At 43.2% G+C, this 19,906-nt stretch overlaps 1 protein-coding gene and 1 long non-coding RNA gene across 3 annotated transcripts in view; one reads left to right on the top strand and one right to left on the bottom strand.

The window, feature by feature from the left end:
• Positions 1-681: 681 nt before the first annotated feature.
• On the bottom strand, positions 682-11,979 carry LOC137435279 (uncharacterized). The gene is made up of 3 exons (XR_010986035.1): positions 11,886-11,979; positions 1,343-1,394; positions 682-799 (listed from the first exon to the last, which is right to left on the bottom strand). It is a non-coding gene; the product is annotated as an uncharacterized LOC137435279 (long non-coding RNA).
• Positions 10,340-19,906, top strand: part of LOC137435269 (sodium/calcium exchanger 1-like) — a 418,886-nt gene continuing 409,319 nt past the window's right edge. For both annotated transcript variants that reach the window (XM_068128905.2, XM_068128896.2), the window contains exon 1: positions 10,340-12,152. In XM_068128905.2, the coding sequence (XP_067985006.1) occupies positions 10,387-12,152 (1,766 nt within the window). In that variant the 5' untranslated portion in view covers positions 10,340-10,386. The remainder of the gene's footprint in view (positions 12,153-19,906) is intronic.

Below are 19,906 nucleotides of genomic sequence, written 5' to 3'. Positions count from 1 at the left end.
TGCTGCAGAACAGCTGTATGTTGCTAACCCATTACTTGTTCTCTGAAGAAGGCCTTTTTTTTTACAATATAACTGTGCAATTTACATTATTTTCCCGTTTTTGCTAACCTCAACTTATTTTTAACCTCGAGCAGTTTACTGCTTACCTTTGTACCATTTCAGGTTATTCACTGGACTTGAATTGCTTAAATTTCAATAAAAAATGGAAAAATTGAGGTGTTCAAAAACTTTTGACCGGTAGTGTGTGTGTGTGTGTATATATATATATATACACACACACACACACACACACACACACACACACACACACACACACACACACACACACACACACACACAGTGCCCTCAAGTATTATAACAATTGAAGTCAAATTTGTTTTTGTTGTTATCTACTCAAATATGGATTTGACATCAAAAGATAAATATGAGGCAAGAGTACAGAAGGTCAGTTTTTATTTCTTGGTATTTTTATGCATATATGTTTTCCCATTGCAGAACAATAGCACTTTTTATGTTCGGTCACCCCACCCACCATTTTAGAATGGACCCTTCTCTCGAACTACCTTCTGGAGGCTGTTTTGTCTTGCTCTTCCCTCGAGTAATTTAAACAAGCGGTGTACTTGCCATCTCTTGTCATCCCCAATTCTGATACATGATCCTTATCCCTATTAACCCAACCTTGTTGCTTACTAGTTTCATTGTTTCCTCCCCTCGTTAATCTCTGTTCTTTCCTGTTCGTTTATTCCCTTCATTTTTGTCCCACCGTCTGCTCTCCTTTGCTCTTACATCATCCTTTCTCCTGTAAAGATAAAGCAAAATAAAAACCATTTGTGAGCTTAGGAAGTGAGGCAGCCAAATCACCAATATGTTTTTGTTGTTTTCATTCACCACCATCTTCAAAGATCATCTGGCTGGCTATCATTAATCACTGAACATGGTGTCATATCACCATTGATATCACTGATTTAAAATGACAGGATAGCATAGAGGTATAGGTACTCGCACTCGCCTCTAAGCTGTGCAGCCTGGGTTTGAATCCCGACCCAACTATAAATTGTGATCCCGGTGATTCATCAATGTATGTCATCCCTTGGATGGAGGTTAAACGGGCATCCCGTCTGCTAGCATTAGTTGGTGGATGTTCAAGATCCCACCGAGTCCTTCTCGAAGAATACGCGAGCTATTGCCGGCATTCTGGCCAAATTCCTGCCCTGACCTACGGAGAGAATTGCTTCAGAGGCACAGCCGCACCCTCGAGCAATGATACTACCCTGCAGCCTTGTGCTGCTTACAGAAGAAGATGAAAAGCATGATCATATCGGCCATATTGAAATGTACTGACCTTGGATGTCTCCTACCATTCCTTGTGGTAAAGTATCATGGCATCAGTAATTCTGTGGGATATTGAGAAGATAGGGGAGAAAAGGAATGATTGGTTGGATGTGGCAACAAGATAAAGGTGGAAAAAAGTACAGTATTGTAAAAGGGACTCAGGGTCAAGTTTCTTCCATTTTTATTCCGTCGATTGTGCAGATAGCCTTTTATGATTGAGAATATGAAAGCACGCTGCGGATAAAGATTCCACGGGTTGTTAACACAGAAATCCTTACTTTATAATACAGCGTGATAATTATGACTGTCAAAATAATAACATTAATAATTCACTGTAATTGGTCACACAATTCTTGAGCGGGTACATCTTCGAGTTGTATACTTTGCCAAAGTCATGCGATGAACCGAATGAAGTGACAATGATTCTGTTAAAATATAATTTGAATGTATTACCAGTTAAGTTAATTTTACTCCAATTAATGATTCTTTGGTGTGCAAACCATGTTCCATGCACCAGTAAGAACCATCTCCCTTTGTAACCGTCCTTAATCATTTGATAAGTTGGCAGAAAGAAAAATGGCATTTTGTGGTGGAAAGCTCTACATTCTTTTTTCAGGCCTATGTACAGCCTTAATCATAAGAGCCTGGTGTTGGCTTAGCGGTTAGGGTGCCGGCTTAGGATCCTAGGATCCTGGGTTCGAATCCTGGTCGATCGCTGAATTAACGCCAGTGGGGGTTGACTCAGCCTGACATCCTTCCGAGGTCGGCAAATTGAGCACCAGTTCACTGGTAATTCCCTGTGTGTCGCAAAGTGTCCTTTCCTCCTGACAAGGTGGAAAAGTTTCTGTCAACCCTCGACTCTGATTCTGCAATTGGACCTGACGGCATCAGCCCCCGGGTCCTAAAATCCTGTTCTTCCGCTCTTTCACTCCCTCTCTCTGTTTTCTTCACCCTCTCTTTTGCTCAACGTCATCTTCCATCTGCTTGGACATCTGCCAAAATCACCGCTTTGCACAAAAAAGGTGCAAAAACAGATCCCAGCAACTACAGACCAATCAGCCTTCTCCCAATTATCAGCAAAGTCATGGAATCCATCATTGCTTCAGATATGAAATCTTTCCTCTTCTCCAATGGCTTGATCTCTGATCATCAATTTGGTTTCAGACCTGGTCACTCTACTCTGGACATGCTGCTTCTGCTTTTTCAACAATGGATGGAGGTCCTCAATGCCAAACAAGAAATTAGAGCAGTCTCCCTTGACATATCACGTGCCTTCGATACGGTCTGGCACCCAGCCCTGCTCACCAAACTCTCCTCTTTTGGTATCCATGGAAATCTCCACGCATGGCTGGCGGACTTCCTCTCTAGTCGTAGTCATCGTGTGGCCCTGAATGGGTTTCTCTCATCTCCTCTTCCTGTTCAGGCTGGAGTTCCCCAAGGCAGTGTTCTGGGCCCTGTGCTTTTTCTGGTCTTCATCAATGATCTCTCTGACTCTCTTGAAAATCCTCTCTATCTCTTTGCTGATGACTCTACTCTCTGTTGCTCCATTCTTCATCCCTCAGATCGGCAGTCTGCAGCCTCCTCACTCTCTGCAGACCTGGACAAAATCACAGACTGGGCAAACAAGTGGAACATGTCTTTCAATCCTGACAAATCTCACACTCTTACGATGTCTCTCCAAAAAGACCGACTGGACAACCCTCCCATCCACTTTCTGAATAATCCTCTCCAAGAAGTTCTGTCACTCAAGCTTTTGGGTCTCACTATCTGCCATGATCTTTCCTGGGAAAACCACATTTCAAATCTGGCCTCCAAAGCCAGTCGCCGACTGGGCATCCTCCGTCGTGCGAAGTCCTTCCTTGGCACACCCGAGCTCCTCACCACATACAAGGCTTTCATCTGCAGCTCAATGGAATACTGCTCTCCTCTCTGGGCTGGTGCTCCTGCCTCACACCTAGCTCGTCTTCACACTGTTGAAACCAAAGCATTCAGAATCATTGGAATCTCCCACGATGAAGCTAACTCCAAGGGCCTCTCACTCACTCACCGCAGGCAGGTTGGTGGTCTTTCCGTCTTTTACCGACTCCTCTCTGGCCTTGCCCCCCCAGCTCTCCCTGGGCTCTGTCCCGCAAATATTCTTACAGGTCGCACAAGATCTGCCTGCAACCCTCTTATGGTTAAACTGCCAAAATCAAGACTCTCTGCTCACCTTCACTCCTTCATTCCTCTTTTCTCCTGCCTCTGGAACAAACTCCCTCACTCCCTCACTCTCTTCAATCCCACTCCACCCTCCAGGTCTTTAAAACAGCTGTTCACCACCATCTCTTATCTTCCCCCATCCAAAACTTTGATCTTTTCTACCCCCGCTAATTTCACACCAATTCCACTTTTTTGAAATACCAACTACTGTCCTGGAAGTCCTTGGTGTCCTTGTGTTTTATACTTCTCCCTCCCCCCCCCCTTCCCACACCTCCTCCCCCAAAGCCCTCTCCCTCCCACACATCTCCCTGCTCTCAAATGTTGTGTTTGTGTGCTTCCCCTTCTCTCCCCATCTTGTCTTCCGCTCCCTCTTTTTATATATTTTGTTTGTCTGGTTGATTTGTTTGTCAAGTAAATGTTAGCTCTTTCACGAGCCTCGATTCAGTATTCAAAAAAGAAAAAAAAAAGAAAAGGCGATTAACCGAGTTGGTGGCAGGAAGGGCATCCGGTAGTAAAACATAGTTTCAAAAAGGGGACCACGGTGCCCCCAAAAAGGCCAACCCCCGCCCTGCGGGGAAAAATGGCCTCTAAAGGCAGTTCTTGTACAGCCTTAAACATAACTCGCAAGCCCAATTTGTGCAGTTTACCATGTGATCAATTCCTGGCCTGTTTATAATAACACGTGCATCTGCCACAGTACAAAATTGACTTCATATTTTCATTTAACGAAGAGGAAGGATAATTTCTTGATGATGTTGGCTCGCTTAAGATGAAGCGTTCGACTATCCATTTTGTTGTTATAGCCCAGCAGATATGTGAAAAAATTGTGCTTTTGGTGATACAAGCATGAAATTTTGAACACTGATAGAGCATACTACTAGGAAGATTTTTGGATATAGGGGCATTCAAATCTTTTCCTAGGGACAAAATGGCGGCCATTTTAAAAATGGCCGTTTACGGATAATAAGATACACAGTACCGATGTCTATAAAACTAGATTTACTTATTGCTCAAGCACACCTATGATGTTTTTTTCACGTAAACAGGTTGTAAGATCATAATTAAATGTCAACAAACTCACATAACATTTATTTGGTCCTTATTCTTTACAAAAATAATTACTTTTTGAGCTATTTTGAGCAAACTCCAGAAACACAATGGAAATGAAGTGAAAATGCCACATTAACGCTGTGGAAGTGACTTTCACTATAAAAGTCTACAAAACAGTCTTCCACATGTTTGTGTATATGTAACAGGTGTGTTATTCCTCCTGTATACTATTGTGTGCACTCCCCTGCACAGTGACACAGAGCTGAGCACTGGAGTGCGGCCTTAACACACTTGCACTGTTTCCTGCAACCCTTCTTGCATCCACATCTAATCAATTGTCGGCATGCCTCAGTTGCCTCTGTGAGGGTTGTCCAATATATCCCCCAGCCGTTATTACTCTGTTTCCAACCCCATTCACTTGGCGATGGGAGCTCAGGTGCGCAAATCATCATCTGGCCCCAACAAAAGCCGGCTTGGTAGGCAGCTCTCTTGATGTGTTGTCTGAGGGCTTCTTGCGTTGGTGGGATAGCCTCTATTGATCTACCAGTCTGGGTGAAGAGATGCTTGCGGGCATCGTTAACATGTTCCTGGCTGCTTGTTCGATCGTAGAGCAGAACAACAAAACGCTCCAGTGGATCCATGTTGTCATTTGCAGTTGAAATGGTTGGTGTGGCAGCCAGTGCGCAGAAAGCTGAGGTGACCTCATCATAGGCTTTCCATGTTTCCCATGCTGTTTTCTTCCCCCTTCCGCCGAAGCAGGACACGGTGTCACACCCAGTGAAGGCGTGGAAGAATGGCAACCCTCGGCACTTGTTTGGTCCCAGTGCCACAGCCATCTCGTGAGCTGCCAAGTGCCTGAAATTCTTCCCTGTGCCAAAAGCAACCCAGAGTTCATCGATGTCAAGATATCCAGTTGCTGCCACTGCAAGGATCAAAACATCTGTGTCCACTGTGCGGATTGACACCTTGGTATAGCCCTGTCTGACTGCATCTTGGACATGGAGTAGTATCCTTGTATCTGCCTCCTCGTGACTACACGGGGAAAGACCAGTAACATCTCGTGGCTGTGTACAAAAAACTTCTTTGTGGTTTGTGGTGACGATTTGCTTGTCAGTCTCAATGTTTGCTATCCTCGTTGCTAGAAAGTCAAACAACTCCACCTTGTTCTCGTCTATGCGAAGGAAGGCCTGCCAGTTTCGAGGGATGGAACTAGATGGCTCAACTCGTCTCCTGGTGCCTTTACCCCTCGTCTTCCTGGTGTCGGCTTTCAAACTGTCTGGGAAATATTCATCCCAGATAATATCAACCCTGCTCTTATTTTGTATCTGAGATGTGATGTATGGCAAGAATACTAGTGATGCATACTCAGAGAAGGTCTTCGCATTACGAGGTGCCAGAATGTTCACGATGGCTGCTCCATCCAGGATCATGACTTCAACAGGGGGGCTTACATCATCATTTTCCCGTGAGGTGATCAGATCTTCTAAGCACCCAACCAGATCAGACTTGGTTCCAAGCCGGATTTTACCCATTTGTGACAATGCAGGGGGACAAGCTTGGTTTTCATGTGCAAAGAATTCATCAAGATCTCCATTCCGTGTCTGGGATGCAATAAACAGCCTGGAGAACAGAACGCAGTCATTCTTCAGAGATACCACCTTCAACTCTGTTCTTGACTTCTCTCTGACTGGGGGTCGGCTGAAGAGAGGGAGATTGTTTCTTTTTATTGGGTCAGTGATAGGCTTTGTCTGATGTACAAGCCTCTCGTTCACATATGTGTCATACTGTTCTTTTCCCAGCTTCTCGATCTGGTAAAGGGTGTTGATGACTGCTGGGTCTGCCAGGTCTCTGCTGTCTAGCACCAAGAGATCTTTGCTGTCGTCACAGAATGGGTTCCCCATCTCTCCTATGACACGGGTGAGTGCTCTCACATCTCGAGCAAAGGCTACCTGCGTGTGCTTTGTCTGTTCATGGTGTTTTAGTTCAGTTTTCCTAATTCTTTTTTCTGTTGTGGCCTCGAACTTATAGATCAGTTTGGCCATCTCTGGACCAGACACCATCCATCGGCGCAAAGCTGCAGCATTCTCCGTAAGACCTACAGCCCCTCCATCACCTTTCACCAATGCATTATTTTGCTCGTGTGCCTGGTTTAAGGCTATGGCAGAGAATGCACGTGTAGTCTTCTTCATGGTGAAGTTTCCTGCCAGAAACTGTGCGTATACAGTTGGATGCTTTGTTGCAAGTGTCACCATGTCGCGCAAGTGAACTGGGATCCACCTGGCATAGTTTGTATGTCCCAAGGCGAAGAACCATGGTACAAGCTTGGTCAGAGCATCAGTGTACAGTTGGAAGTTTCCTTCACGGACGGATCTCACATAGATCAGGACTGCCAGTTCTAGCTGCATAATTAGGAACCAGAACTGAAACTGTGGACTTGCATTGGCTTGTTCACCGCACCAGTCATCTAGTGGTATCGTATCCTGTCCCTCATCTAGTCCACTGGTGTACTGGCTGTAGGCTTCCTTCAGGAGAAGATAGAGAGTACTGGCTGTGACTTGGTGTGCTCGTCGTGTGCGTGTCACATGGGTCACTTTCAGGAAGGAATCAGCAGTACCACTTGTAGCAACCCCTGCAAGCATCAGAACGCCTGTCCACCCACTGCTATCCAGAAGGTCACCGAGGGTTTTCCATGCTGCCATCTCAATATGGAGTCCACCAAAGACCATGACGAAGTGATCTTCTCCGTGTGTTTCTGGCCATCTCCATTGGATCTGTTTGGCAAGTGTGTACAGTGGCTGATCAAGTGTGATTACAGGGATCTGACCTGGATTCAGAATATCGATTGCTTTCTTGATGACATCCATGGAGTGACGAATCATTGCCACAGATTTTGCCTGGTCATAGAAGAGAGGCAGCAATGAAGTTAAGGCCACACTACACTCTGGTTCTTCTGGAATAGACTGCTTGCTGGCATGGTATCCAGCCCATGATACTGTCTCGTCTCCCTTAAGTGGTGTGTCAGATAGCACTGTCTTCTCCATCTGCTCCAGCCACCTGTCAAAATGCAAGATAATGAACACAATTAAGAACAAACAAGTCCACACAAGTTAACAAGTCTTGGTTATTTAGGTACACATATAACTGTCCACAGTTCAAACACAATAATCAGTTACCTGTACTCAATCTGCATTGCTTCAGGGATGAGTTGGCAGTTGCTTTTGTTGGGACCCGCTAGCTTGGGTACAGGTGGGTCACATTTACCCAGAACAACAGGAGGTACGATGGTGTATGACTGTGGCAGGTGTGCATCTGTTGTTGATGTGTCATCTGGGTTTACCCGTTGAACTCCACGGCTATCGCTATTTGGGTGCTGGAAAAGTGAAATGCCAGTGCCATGGAAGGAGTCGTGGGCACTTGTTGAACTGGGGTTATGATCAATGTTATCCACTGCCCCAGTTGTGAAGAGGTCACTTTTTAGCTCAGGGGGGCAAACTGTACCCTCATTTTGGAAGAAACGGCAGATTCTGTTCCCCAAGTCCGTGGAGATGCTAAGCACCCTGTCATAGGAGATCGAGAGACCCAGGTTGAACATAGTATCAACCAGGTCTCTTTTTCGAGTCTTTGTGTGGATAAGGGTGCCCAGGTACACAGGCAGGGGAGTCTCCCGATTGTGACTGTGCCTCGTGGACGTGGTAGTACTGCTACTCTCTCTGCGGCGTGAGTAACTGTTGAACATAAGGAGTTGTGAGATTGTGAGAGTAGGTGTTGATACCGACGAGTGGCTTGACTGCTCTTGGATGTTAGGACCATTCAAGATCATAGAAACTAGTGATACAAGCGAATTAGGTACCGAATGTTCTTGGCAGTGGGCTTCAAATGAACCACTAAATGTTGAGTTCATTTTCAACATGTCTCTACGAACTATATTTGCGGCTCTAGCAAGACAAACTCCATCACTGTCAGTGTCGTGATCACATGCCTTCTGAAGGGCTGAGCCAACATCCTGGTTGAAAGCAAGCAGAATATCTCGACCGGACATGTGCTCCTCTAGGTCTGGAAAATATGTCATGATTCGATCTTTGAGTTTGGTGGAGTGGACACGCCTGGTCAAGACTGTTCCAAGCTGTTCCAGCCTGGTGGTGTATAGTCTTGCTAGGTCTACCAGCTTGAACACTGGTGTCACAAGAGCATCTGTGCGGGCATCATCGATGTAGGACACTAGCTCTCCAAGTGCTATACCGTGATTGATATCATCTTGTTCATTCAGTGTTGTGCTTGTGGCCCTTGCTTTGTTATAAAGTGACACCAGACACTTCACGTGGTACTGTGCATCTTGTGCTATAAGGTCACCTGCACTCAGTTTAGCAAGAAGTGCCTGATCTCCTAGTTTCAGGGCAGCTGTCCTGACATGTTTATCGAGGTCGAAGGTGGAAGCTTTTCACAGAGAATTAGTACCCGCTGGTTTGTCACAAAAGAAACACTTTTCAGGCTGTGGCTGTGTGTGGTCTACATGTACTCTGTGACGGGTGTACTTTCTTGAGACACTTGCGGTTTCTTCACTAGACGTTTCTCTTTTTTGTGACCGATGCAGTTCAGTTTTGTTGTATTTCAGTCTGCATGAATCATGCCACTTAGCCTTGTGGCTCTGGAAGGTTGACTGGATACCTTCACCATCGTCCAGGCGGGACAGTTCTAGAGATTTTGGCAGGCAGCCCATCTGGCTGAAGGTGAGGAGATAATCTGCAAGAGTTTGGTATCCGGACCCTGTGGTTCGCTTGGAATCAGCTGGACAGGCAAGGGCCTCATCGGTGACCTCCTGACATAACACACACTTCTCCCAATCTGTCAGATAAGGCATGTTTGTTCCAGATGTACTAGGGCTTTGGGGGTCTAATAGCTTGAAATTTTTGTTGGCCATTGTCAATTAAGCATTATCCACCACCACCATCCAATCAATATACAAATTGGGAACCAAATCTAGGTAGCTACTACAGTCAATGAGCGAAGGTGCAGTGCAGTCGAGTTATCATCTGAAAAAGAAATACATACATTATTATCATAAATATAGTAATTCGCTTTCGTAACTTTTCACTAGCCTTGCATTGTTCCTTATAGTCACCTAGTCTATGATAGGAAAGTTCATAAAGCTACATCAAAGTTGTTCATATAAAGGTATTGAACCAAAATTACACCCAGGAGAAATCAGATAGTCATGCAAAGTTAAATAATTAAACCGCTAGACCAGTCCTGTCTATTGCAATGGTAAACCATTTGTTCTGCCCCTTATAGGCCACCGTAGATTCCAATTTTGAACCCAGTATGAAGGTATTGCATAGCATGTACATGACAATTTATAATATGCTCATTACATTGTGTTTCAATAGCAGCACAAATGACAAGTCTGAAATAATAGGTAAATATGTCCTTCTTAGCCGCCATTTTGTAAAATGGCCGCCATTTTGGGCCAAGGAGAAATCTGGAATGCCCCTACATCCAAATTTCACTGTAAGGGTATGCCCTAACTGTGTGCCAAGTTTCATGCTTGTATCATCAAAGGCACAATTCTACCACAATTCTTCACATATCTGCCGGACTATTAAAAAAAAAATTTAAAAAAAATGGACTATAGTATTTTCTCAGTCTTTTGTGTCTGTAAACCTTTTGAGCAATTGATGGAATTGTAAGCAAATGTGTTTATTGAATTAAGTTTTCTCTCTTCATGCATACTAGTTTTGAAAAACTTGTTTCCTCAGGAGCTGTCATTCTGAGAACTTCCAAGCTGAAAGACGGCCTTCAGGACTACAGATGGCGATATTGAGGTTACAGATGGTCCTTGCTTTAGGACTCCTCCTAACCATGCTCTCACTGAAAGTGGCGAGTCTGGGAGGTGACACCACTCCAACTGAATCGATGCCGAGTGCGGCAAATGCTACCTGCAGTGGGTCATCTGAGTGCAAGAAAGGTGTATTGTTGCCACCTTGGCTTCCTGTTAACCCCTCGACAGGGGACAAGGTTGCTCGTGCTGTCGTGTACATTGTAGGCCTAGTATACATGTTTTTGGGGGTTTCGATCATTGCTGACCGATTCATGGCCTCCATTGAAGTGATTACATCTCAGGAGAAAGAAATCACAATTCAGAAGCCCGGTGGAGAGACAATCACCACAACTGTAAGAATCTGGAATGAGACTGTGTCCAATCTGACTCTCATGGCACTCGGCTCTTCGGCACCAGAAATTCTGTTGTCGTTGATTGAGGTTTGCGGGCACAATTTTGAAGCTGGCGAACTTGGTCCCAGCACTATTGTTGGAAGTGCTGCGTTCAATATGTTTGTTATCATTGCCATTTGTGTATATGTAATTCCTGACGGAGAGACCCGTAAAATTAAACACCTCAGAGTATTCTTTGTGACTGCGACCTGGAGTGTTTTTGCCTACATTTGGTTGTACCTCATCCTAGAAATTATATCGCCGGGTATAGTTCAGGTCTGGGAAGGCATCGTCACATTTCTGTTCTTCCCCTTGTGTGTGAGCTTTGCCTGGGTTGCTGATAGAAGGCTCCTGTTCTACAAGTACATGTACAAACGTTATAGGACCCATAGGCATCGAAACATCATCATAGAAACGGAAGGCGAAAGACCCAAGAACTCCATTGAGATGGATGGAAAGATCTTGTCACATAGTGACATTACAATAATTGATGGAGCAATTTTGGCCCAAGATGATAAAGATGTGGAGGAAAGCCGACGAAACATGATCCGCATTCTGAAAGAACTAAAGCACAAACATCCAGACAAAGATATGGACCAGCTGACTGAGATTGCCAACTATTACATGCTGAACCAGCAGCAAAAGAGCCGTGCATTTTATCGAATACAGGCTACTCGGATGATGACGGGTGCTGGCAACATACTGAAGAAACATGTGGCGGATCAGACTCGCAGAGCAGTGAGTGTGCAGTCTGTGCAAGTTGAGCTGAAAGATGACCATGAAACAAAGATTTGCTTTGATCCATGCACCTACCAGTGCCTGGAAAATTGTGGTACCTGTGCAGTTACAGTGCTCAGGAGAGGCGGTGAGCTCAATAATACCATTTATGTCGACTACAAAACAGAGGATGGTTCGGCGAATGCCGGATCTGATTACGAATACAAAGAAGGAACCATGGTTTTCAAGCCTGGAGAGACTGAAAAAGACATTCTCATTGGCATTATTGATGATGACATATTTGAAGAGGATGAGCATTTCTATGTACGCCTAAGCAACGTGAGAACAAAGAATGAGAACAACCAGGAGGCTAACCACACCTGTGCTCCAAATGTCCAGCTGGTGAACCCCTGTGTGGCTGTAGTCACCATCCTGGATGACGACCACGCCGGTGTTTTTGGCTTTGAGGACTGCACGATGCACATCAGCGAGAGCATTGGCATCGTCGAGGTGAAAGTGCTTCGGTGTTCTGGGGCCCGCGGCATTGTTCGAGTTCCCTTTCGCACTCTCGAAGGTTCTGCCAAGGGCAACGGAGAGGACTTTGAAGATGTCGCCGGAGAGCTGGAGTTCCACAATGATGAGGTTATGTGAGTAATTTTAATTTTATTTGATGCTCTCTTCATTTTCAGCCCAGGGCTCTCTGAATACGCTTGTTTGTGTCTGTGAATATCAGGGTAGGGGTTCATATGTATCGTTTTGGTTTATATGCAACAGAAGTGCTGGTGTTCATGTGGAATGAACAATAAAATGACAATTGCAGTTTAACCGAGGCAATTGTGAAATATGGGGTACTGAAAGTAATAATAGAAAGATGAACTATTTTATGCAGTAGGTGATGATAGCGTGTGTTAAGGAGGAAGATCTCATTCGAAGGAGGTCGTAGTTGGCAGTAAGAAACAGAAATCGCTCGCACAGTATAGGGTTGCAATTCAAAGATGCAACTTGCTCCAAAACTTCCAGGAAGATACGTGCATTTAAGGTTGCAAGATTTTCTTTTCTTTTTTACAACAAACAAAAAAACTGTCAATCATCAGAATGGTATTGTGCTCTTATGGGTTTTTAAGTAAATTACAAGTATCATATGTGTCTTTCAATCCTTGAAACTCCCCAAAACAGGAATCTTTTTGACTTTGAAGGTAAGTCGGTCCAAACGGTGGGATGTAAGGGTCAGCTATTTTTGTGGGTGAGCAGAATGCCAAAGCAGGGGTGAGGAGGTTCTTTTGGAGGGAGGAGGAATTGTCCCGTTGGGATTTTCCATTCAGCATTGAAAGGAATGTTTTTTTTGTTTGTTTTTTTTCAAAACTCCTCCAGCTCCAGGAGCTATGGGGAAGGTTTGCTTGTGATTCCTGTGGCTCCTTGAACATATTGCTCTAAACCAGCGAGATGTAAGGGTCGTGTGTTTTTGTTGCCAAGTCTGACCATGTCCTATGGCACTCTGCACCATCAGTTGTGACTCCATTGAGTGGGATATGCTACTCTCCGTTGATGGCAATGGGCTATTCTCCAACAAAATCATTGTCTAACTGTTAAGGATTGATTGTCAGTACTTCCTATTCGCATCAATGCATTCCCATTGCTTCAACGTAAATTCTGTGAATTGAGTGTTTTGTAAACTTTCTCTCGTGACCTCCCTGACAGCTTCTCACTTTCTCGTAAGAATGGTAGTGAAATTTTATCAGATATTTTGGATCAGCTACATTTTCAAACTTTTGCAGCCGCCATTATGGTGTAGATAGTAGTACAGAGAGCAAGGACAGAAGCAAGGCATTTGCATTTTATCTAGGCAATTGCTAATGTATAGAATGGTCTTCCAGGGAGTGTGTTTGAGCTTCTTTGTTTGTTTGTATGCAGCACAAGGCTGTGGCATAGCATCATTGGCTGAGTGTGTGGCTGTGCCGTTGATGCAATGACCTCTGCTGGTTAGGGCATGACTTTATAATTTAGTCAGGGTGCCGATGATAGCTCGCCTACTCACAAAGGATTGAATGGGATCTTAAGGTCCATCAATGAATACTCTTTTATAGAACTCCTGTTTAACGTCCATCCGAAGAATGCCACACACATTTGAATAACCCTGCCTGTGAAATACCAGGATTAAAGTTTATAGCTAGGTTGGGATCAAAACCCAGGCTAGACAGCTTAGACGTGAGTTTGCTTATCTCTAGGCCATTCTTTTAGCCCCAGTGGTACAGGTAGGGGCAGTGGATAAGTTTAAAAGTGGCTTGCACAGGTACCTGGGCACAATGGCTGTGGAAGGGTACAGAGACACAGGTAAAACTGACATGTAGACGAATAATGTGTTTTACATCAACTAGCATGTAGACTATGAACTTTGAATCCATATGCAAAAGGTGCTCTATAAATGTAATTATTATTACATGTTGGTTTGAAACACCAGGAGTGCTGAAGAGGTTGAGAGGAAATTGAGAAGGAAGCAAACATAAGTGATAGAGAAGGAAAGGCGAGGGTAGGGGAGAGACAGTGTGGGGGGGAGGAGGGGGGAGGTTTTTTTTTTTTAGTATGCAATATGTAAACTCCTAAGACTGAGTGGATTGTTTGGATTAAAATAGTGAAGAAGACAACTTTCATGTTGTTAGGAAGATAGGTGCCATTAGTCATCCAAATGAATGCGATGTTAAAATGTGACACAAAAGACTGCAATGTTGCCATTAGTCATCCAATTAAGGAGGTTTATTAAGTGTCTTTGAGAGCAGGAGATGGAGAATAGAAGGAAAATAAAGTTGTGATGTTACAGCAGTCAGGAAAATATGGTGGCATGAAAAGCATGGTGGCATGAAAGCCCTACATGTGAGATGAGATGAGGAGGAATATACCAGTAATTGCCAAAATGCACCTGCATTGTGGAACCGCAAGATGAAAGCACTTGGATAAATCGTTATACTGCCCCCCCCCCCCCCTCCCATCCCCCCACCCTATCTTTCATTAGTTAATGTGCAGGCATGACATTGGTGTAGCACAGGCATGATGGGCTAAATGGCCTCCTCCTATGTAAAACTTCCTTATGTTCGATATGAAGTTGTTTTCACCCCTGTAGGTTTGTCTGTGAACAGGATATATCAAAAATTTGTGGACAGATTTGGATGAACCGTGGTGGACAGGTTGGGGTGTGTTACGAGGACGAAATTATTTTTGGTGAACAATCGGATCCGGATACTATAACTTTAAAGTGATTCTTCACCATTAAGAGATAGGGCCAAAAACGATATAACAATTGGAAGTTGTGGATGACATATCATACCTATATTTTGGAATGTAACCAGGAATTAGAAACTTCCATGAACAAGTAAGATTTTTCAAATGTATATGTTTTATTTTTCCTGAAAGTATACAATAGTGATGACATAATAGAACAAGAACAGAAGAGGAAAACTAGAAAATGGAAGTGAGGAAAGACCAGTGGTTCCACCTCCAAGAAGCAGTGGATATGTATCGTGGATTGCGAGATGTTAAAATGTGACACATTTACTATGTTTTCTGATGTAAAAGATCTCGCCGACAGACTATAATTGATCTCCATGACATAAGTCTTCAGAGACCTTCAGAACTAGTTGGTTCTAAGACTCGAATGGATTCTGCTTGTGAGATTATACAGATGAAGTCAGCGATGGACATGTATATCATCGAGACTGATATCGGCGCTTCACAAAGGGTCTTCGTCGACTGTGCGGGTCTGACCCAACAGTATGATTCTCAAATGAATCACGCTTAGGCCGGAGGTGATTAACTGGTAATAAACTGTGTTGTTTACAAAAAATTGCATATTTTTGTAAAAAAGAAGAGTATTGTGATAAAAAATGTCGGGATCTTGGACAACGGAGTCAACATCAAAATTCACGACAGATGGATGGAGAGCAGTTCTTAAATGTGCACAAAAGAAAAACGATGAAAAGCTGTTGACAATAATAAGAGGCACTATACTGTTTACAGCAGAAGCACATTTCACACAAGCTGTCAGAAAAAATATACACGACCCCCAGCATTGGAGAAGTGTAGACAGCAAATAAAGCTATATCAAGAAGAACTAGAGAAAGTGCACGAGTATGCATTCAGCACGGGTATGCAAAATAATTTTAAGGGAAGTTGTGCATGACAAAGATTGTTTGAATGACATATGTGAGCTGTATATTTCATCTTTAGAAAACACGTCCTTTCCCAACCCCATGTTTTGAAGTGAAAAGTTGATAGCAAAATTGGAGCACACCTATTGAGAGAAGCATTTTACTCCCCAAAGAAAGAAAAAGTTTACCTCGAACTCGGTTTACAACTTGGATTATGAAGTTTGGAAGAGCAGTGCTGCGGGCATTTCTATGAGGAACCCAAGATAATTTGCAGAAGTTGCAAGATCTTTATGACATGTCTCATTGCCAATGAGAAGTCTTGTCGCTTCCAGTGGCCTCCAACTACTGTTGGCCATAATGACAACACGGATGATATCATTCCACCAGAGTTGAGCAATTTCCTGAAATATATTACAGCTAGAAAAGGGAAAGAAACCTCTGCACAGACCAACAGGCTTGTAAGGTCAATCAGACACAAATATGTCAGGAAGTTTTGAGTGGACGATGCCAAAACCTATCTGGAATCACTGGAAATTATGATGCATTGGGTCAGGACCACACATGAACGTATTGGAATCCAAATATGTGGAACTCACTCTATGCATGGCAGATGTGTTGGGTGACTCTAAATCTGGCATGAAGCACCTGCAGCCTGAATAACTTCAGAAGAGCGAGTGCATGGTGCGAGACTCACAAGATGACATTACGGGATTCATGAATCCATTCACCGTTGATGAGAAGTCTCCTCCATATTGGATTCCGTCTGGTGCTCATGTAACTGCTGACAACGGGAGTGATGTTTCGATTGCAAAGGCCCAAGCTAAGGAAGCTAAGGAAACGTTTATCAAAGAAAGGTTGGAAATGCATGAAAACTTATTTGAAGCAATAAACAGAATAAAGCTGAAGACCATGGAAGGCATGGAAAAAACTTACAATCAAAACTGCAATAACAAGCTAGTGGAGTACAGGCAACAGGGGAACATTGCATTCCAATTGTTAGTCAAATCACAGAACCAAGAGCCACAGGTGGATCTGGTGGATCTGGTGGATCTTCTGAAATATCCTCCGACTCCAGTTTCAGATAGCATTGGCACAGCCGATGGCTAATTACCGAAGACTGACAAATCTACAGGTTTCAAATACTTGGTGAAAGAGACAGACACTGCTGGTAAACCGCCACACGGTAACACACTAGTCATCATAGAGGATGCAAGTACACGGTTTTACTGCATAAAATATGTTCCAAACAATTTCCGACAAATATGCGAGAAACTGTTCAACATGATGTTTCGCTATGCTGACATCATTTTCAGCACAAATATGTACAAGGAGGATCCTGTGAAAGCAATGGAAAGGAAGCACAGAGGGTGTGCAGAAAAGTTACTGGTACTAGTGGAAAACACCAAGAAACCATCCTACTGTAAATCGTTCTTTATGAATTACGACAACAAAAAGACAACTTCTGCAAGTCACGTGTGAATCCTGGGGTAATGGTTCTGATGCAGAACAACCACAAGGTCGAAAGATCATACTTATCTGTGAAGGAAGAGGATACAGCTACACATCTGAGGATGGGGAAACGACAACTCGGAAACAGGTTGAAGTTCTAACATCAATGCAACAAGAGACTGACACAAGGATTTATATTGGAATGCCTGTTTGCAAAGGAGAATGGTGACAAGAACATCCAAGTGAAAAGTCCAAATAGTGGGATATCTTTCATCATCCTGTCCTGATATCTTTCATCAACAGACTTGAAGGCATTTCTATTTTGTTTAATACTGGTACAGGAAACAATAAGAAGCTAATCAACATGATTGAATTTTCATGAGCCCGCAGGAGAAACGCAGGAGAACCGTGCATAGAGTGGATGCGACACAACAAGTGCATTTAAGGGGAAAGGGAAAGTCAAGGCCATAAAAACTCTGGAGAGGATGCCAATGATTGTACCAGCTCTTGCAAGACTGGGGAATTATTGGAACATGCCACAGGACCCGATAACTGAGCTCGAAGAGGTCACGTGTGCAGTGTGTGGCAAAACATGGTTCGGAGAAGTGGACGATTTGAGACTGGTCGTGATCAGGGAGAACACAAGAGGAAGCCCTTGAGCGCAGTGCGCAATGTTGACATGGGAACCATACGACCTTGCAGGAAATGCTTGGAGTAACACCTCAGAAAGGTAGATTATCAAGTTGCAGTGTGGAAGAAGTGCACCAGACATGTCTTCACAATTGCAACAACATGGATGGGCACACAGATGGAATGCTGGAACCCTTATGGATACAAGCAGATAATCTTCCACAGCAGGTTGTTGGTGTCCTATAGGAGGCATTACAAGCCGACAGTGATGATGGTGAGGGTATTTCAGGATAAAATCAAGAGATTTTTGATTGAGACCTTGAGTGATAGGACAGAAGATACCAGACTGAACTTTTAGAAACAAATGACAATTTTTGAAGGTGGTTGTGGTGGGCACTACATTTTAAGTTAATTTATCTACTTATTCACACTCCAGAGTAACAAGTTGGTTATCATTGTAATTGTCTTGAATTTGGAAATGTATGAGTGCAGATTTTGATTTGAATAAACCTCCCCAATAATTTCTGGGAAGTGTTGAAGTTGATGTTTTTCAAAATTTAAAGCAACATTTCTCATTGTAATGAATATAAGGAACATCATTTTTCCTTATATTCATTAAAGGTTATGCAAATGAGCCAATTAACATAACTATATTAGGTATTAAATGGGAAATGCATATCCTCAATTTTGATACCAGGTGTTATTCTATCTTAACAATTTTGCGAGATATGCTCGATTTACTGATCTCGGTGCAATGGCAGATTGACAGATTGCCATGGAAAGGGGTCAATTTGAGATAACGCAAATGAGTTATTTTTCTGGGTCCTTTTTCCTTTTTTTCTGGGAGTTATTTTTTCTATTTTTTTTTCATTCAATTGATCCTAATTAACAAATTTGGTACCCATAAAAAGTGTCCTGGGAGGAGTGGGGGAGCTTCACTGGCTCTTGGCCTATATGTCTTGTTCAGGATTACCCAATGTTTCTTCACCGATAAATACAATTACCAATCGGTTGATGGCTAAGGTCATTTATATAATTTTCTGGATCATTCAGACCTTAATATAACGTTATTGTTATATTTGTAGGTGAATCATAATACTTTCAATCATTGCTCTTCCTTTTGCTGTCAGGCCTGTTATCTGTGATTGTTCCTCTGGGCACAGTTCCACAATGCTCTGTTCAAAGTCGGGGCATATTTCCCGAACGGATTTGCTGTTGCATTTCCTACAAAGCTAAACAGCTCTTATTGAAATGTACAAAAAAATGGCTGAAGCCAAAGCCAGTCCGAGAGTCCCAACAGTCCTCTACTTAAGGGTACAAAGAGGTGAAAGGAAGAAATATTATTGATGTTCTTAAAATATTTTCTTTTCTCTTTTCTCCATTCTTTCTCCCTTGGAATTGAGAGGCCAATGAACAACTATCATAAGAAAGGACATCTCCCTTTGTATGCGGGAATTTTTTTTATTCACTTTGATTCCAACCAAAACTACTCTCTTGTTGTCATTTATCAGAATGACAAGCATGACTGCAAACCTTAGCCCGATGGGAGAGGTGAGGGGGGTTTAATATCCTCAAGGTAGTACAAACTAGTATGACAGTTGATTTAATGACCCCTTTTATGCAATGCCCTTCCATGAATGGCACTTTTATAGTCATAATAAACTGTCTAAAGAGTTGAACATTAAACCAGACAATTTGGATGAATGAATGAATGATCGTTTTAAGGCCATTTTTCCCCGCTAGAGCGGGGGTTAGCCTTGCGGGCCCCATGACAATCATGGTTCCCTGTTTGAGGCAATGTTTTTATGCCCGGATGCCCTTCCTGACGCCAACCCTTAGTCGCCTCTTACGATGCGCAGGGATACGGTGTACCTATACTAAACCGGGGTACACACCGGGAATTTGGATGCAAGGATTAATTTGTGCAAATATATTTGCCATCTATCCAATAACCATAGCTGTGATGATCTGTTAACCAAATCATTTGCTCAGCTTCAAACAGCCGGCAGAACTGGAAAAATGTTTTTTTTTTTTAGGTTTTTTTTTTTTTTTTTTTTGCAGCTTTTATTGTAATGGATTTTTAGAAATGAAACGGTTGTTGGTGCTCATTAACTGTTGCCACCGTAGCATGTCCAATATGATTGATCATTGTACCGTTATAGGAGGAGCGTTCGAAGAGGTTC

The sequence above is a fragment of the Myxine glutinosa genome, chromosome 1, assembly GCF_964187855.1.
Source record: "Myxine glutinosa chromosome 1, kmMyxGlut1.1, whole genome shotgun sequence".
NCBI lineage: Eukaryota > Metazoa > Chordata > Myxini > Myxiniformes > Myxinidae > Myxine > Myxine glutinosa.
Note: the sequence above shows the minus strand (reverse complement) of the source record. Positions and strands in the feature narration are given on the sequence as shown.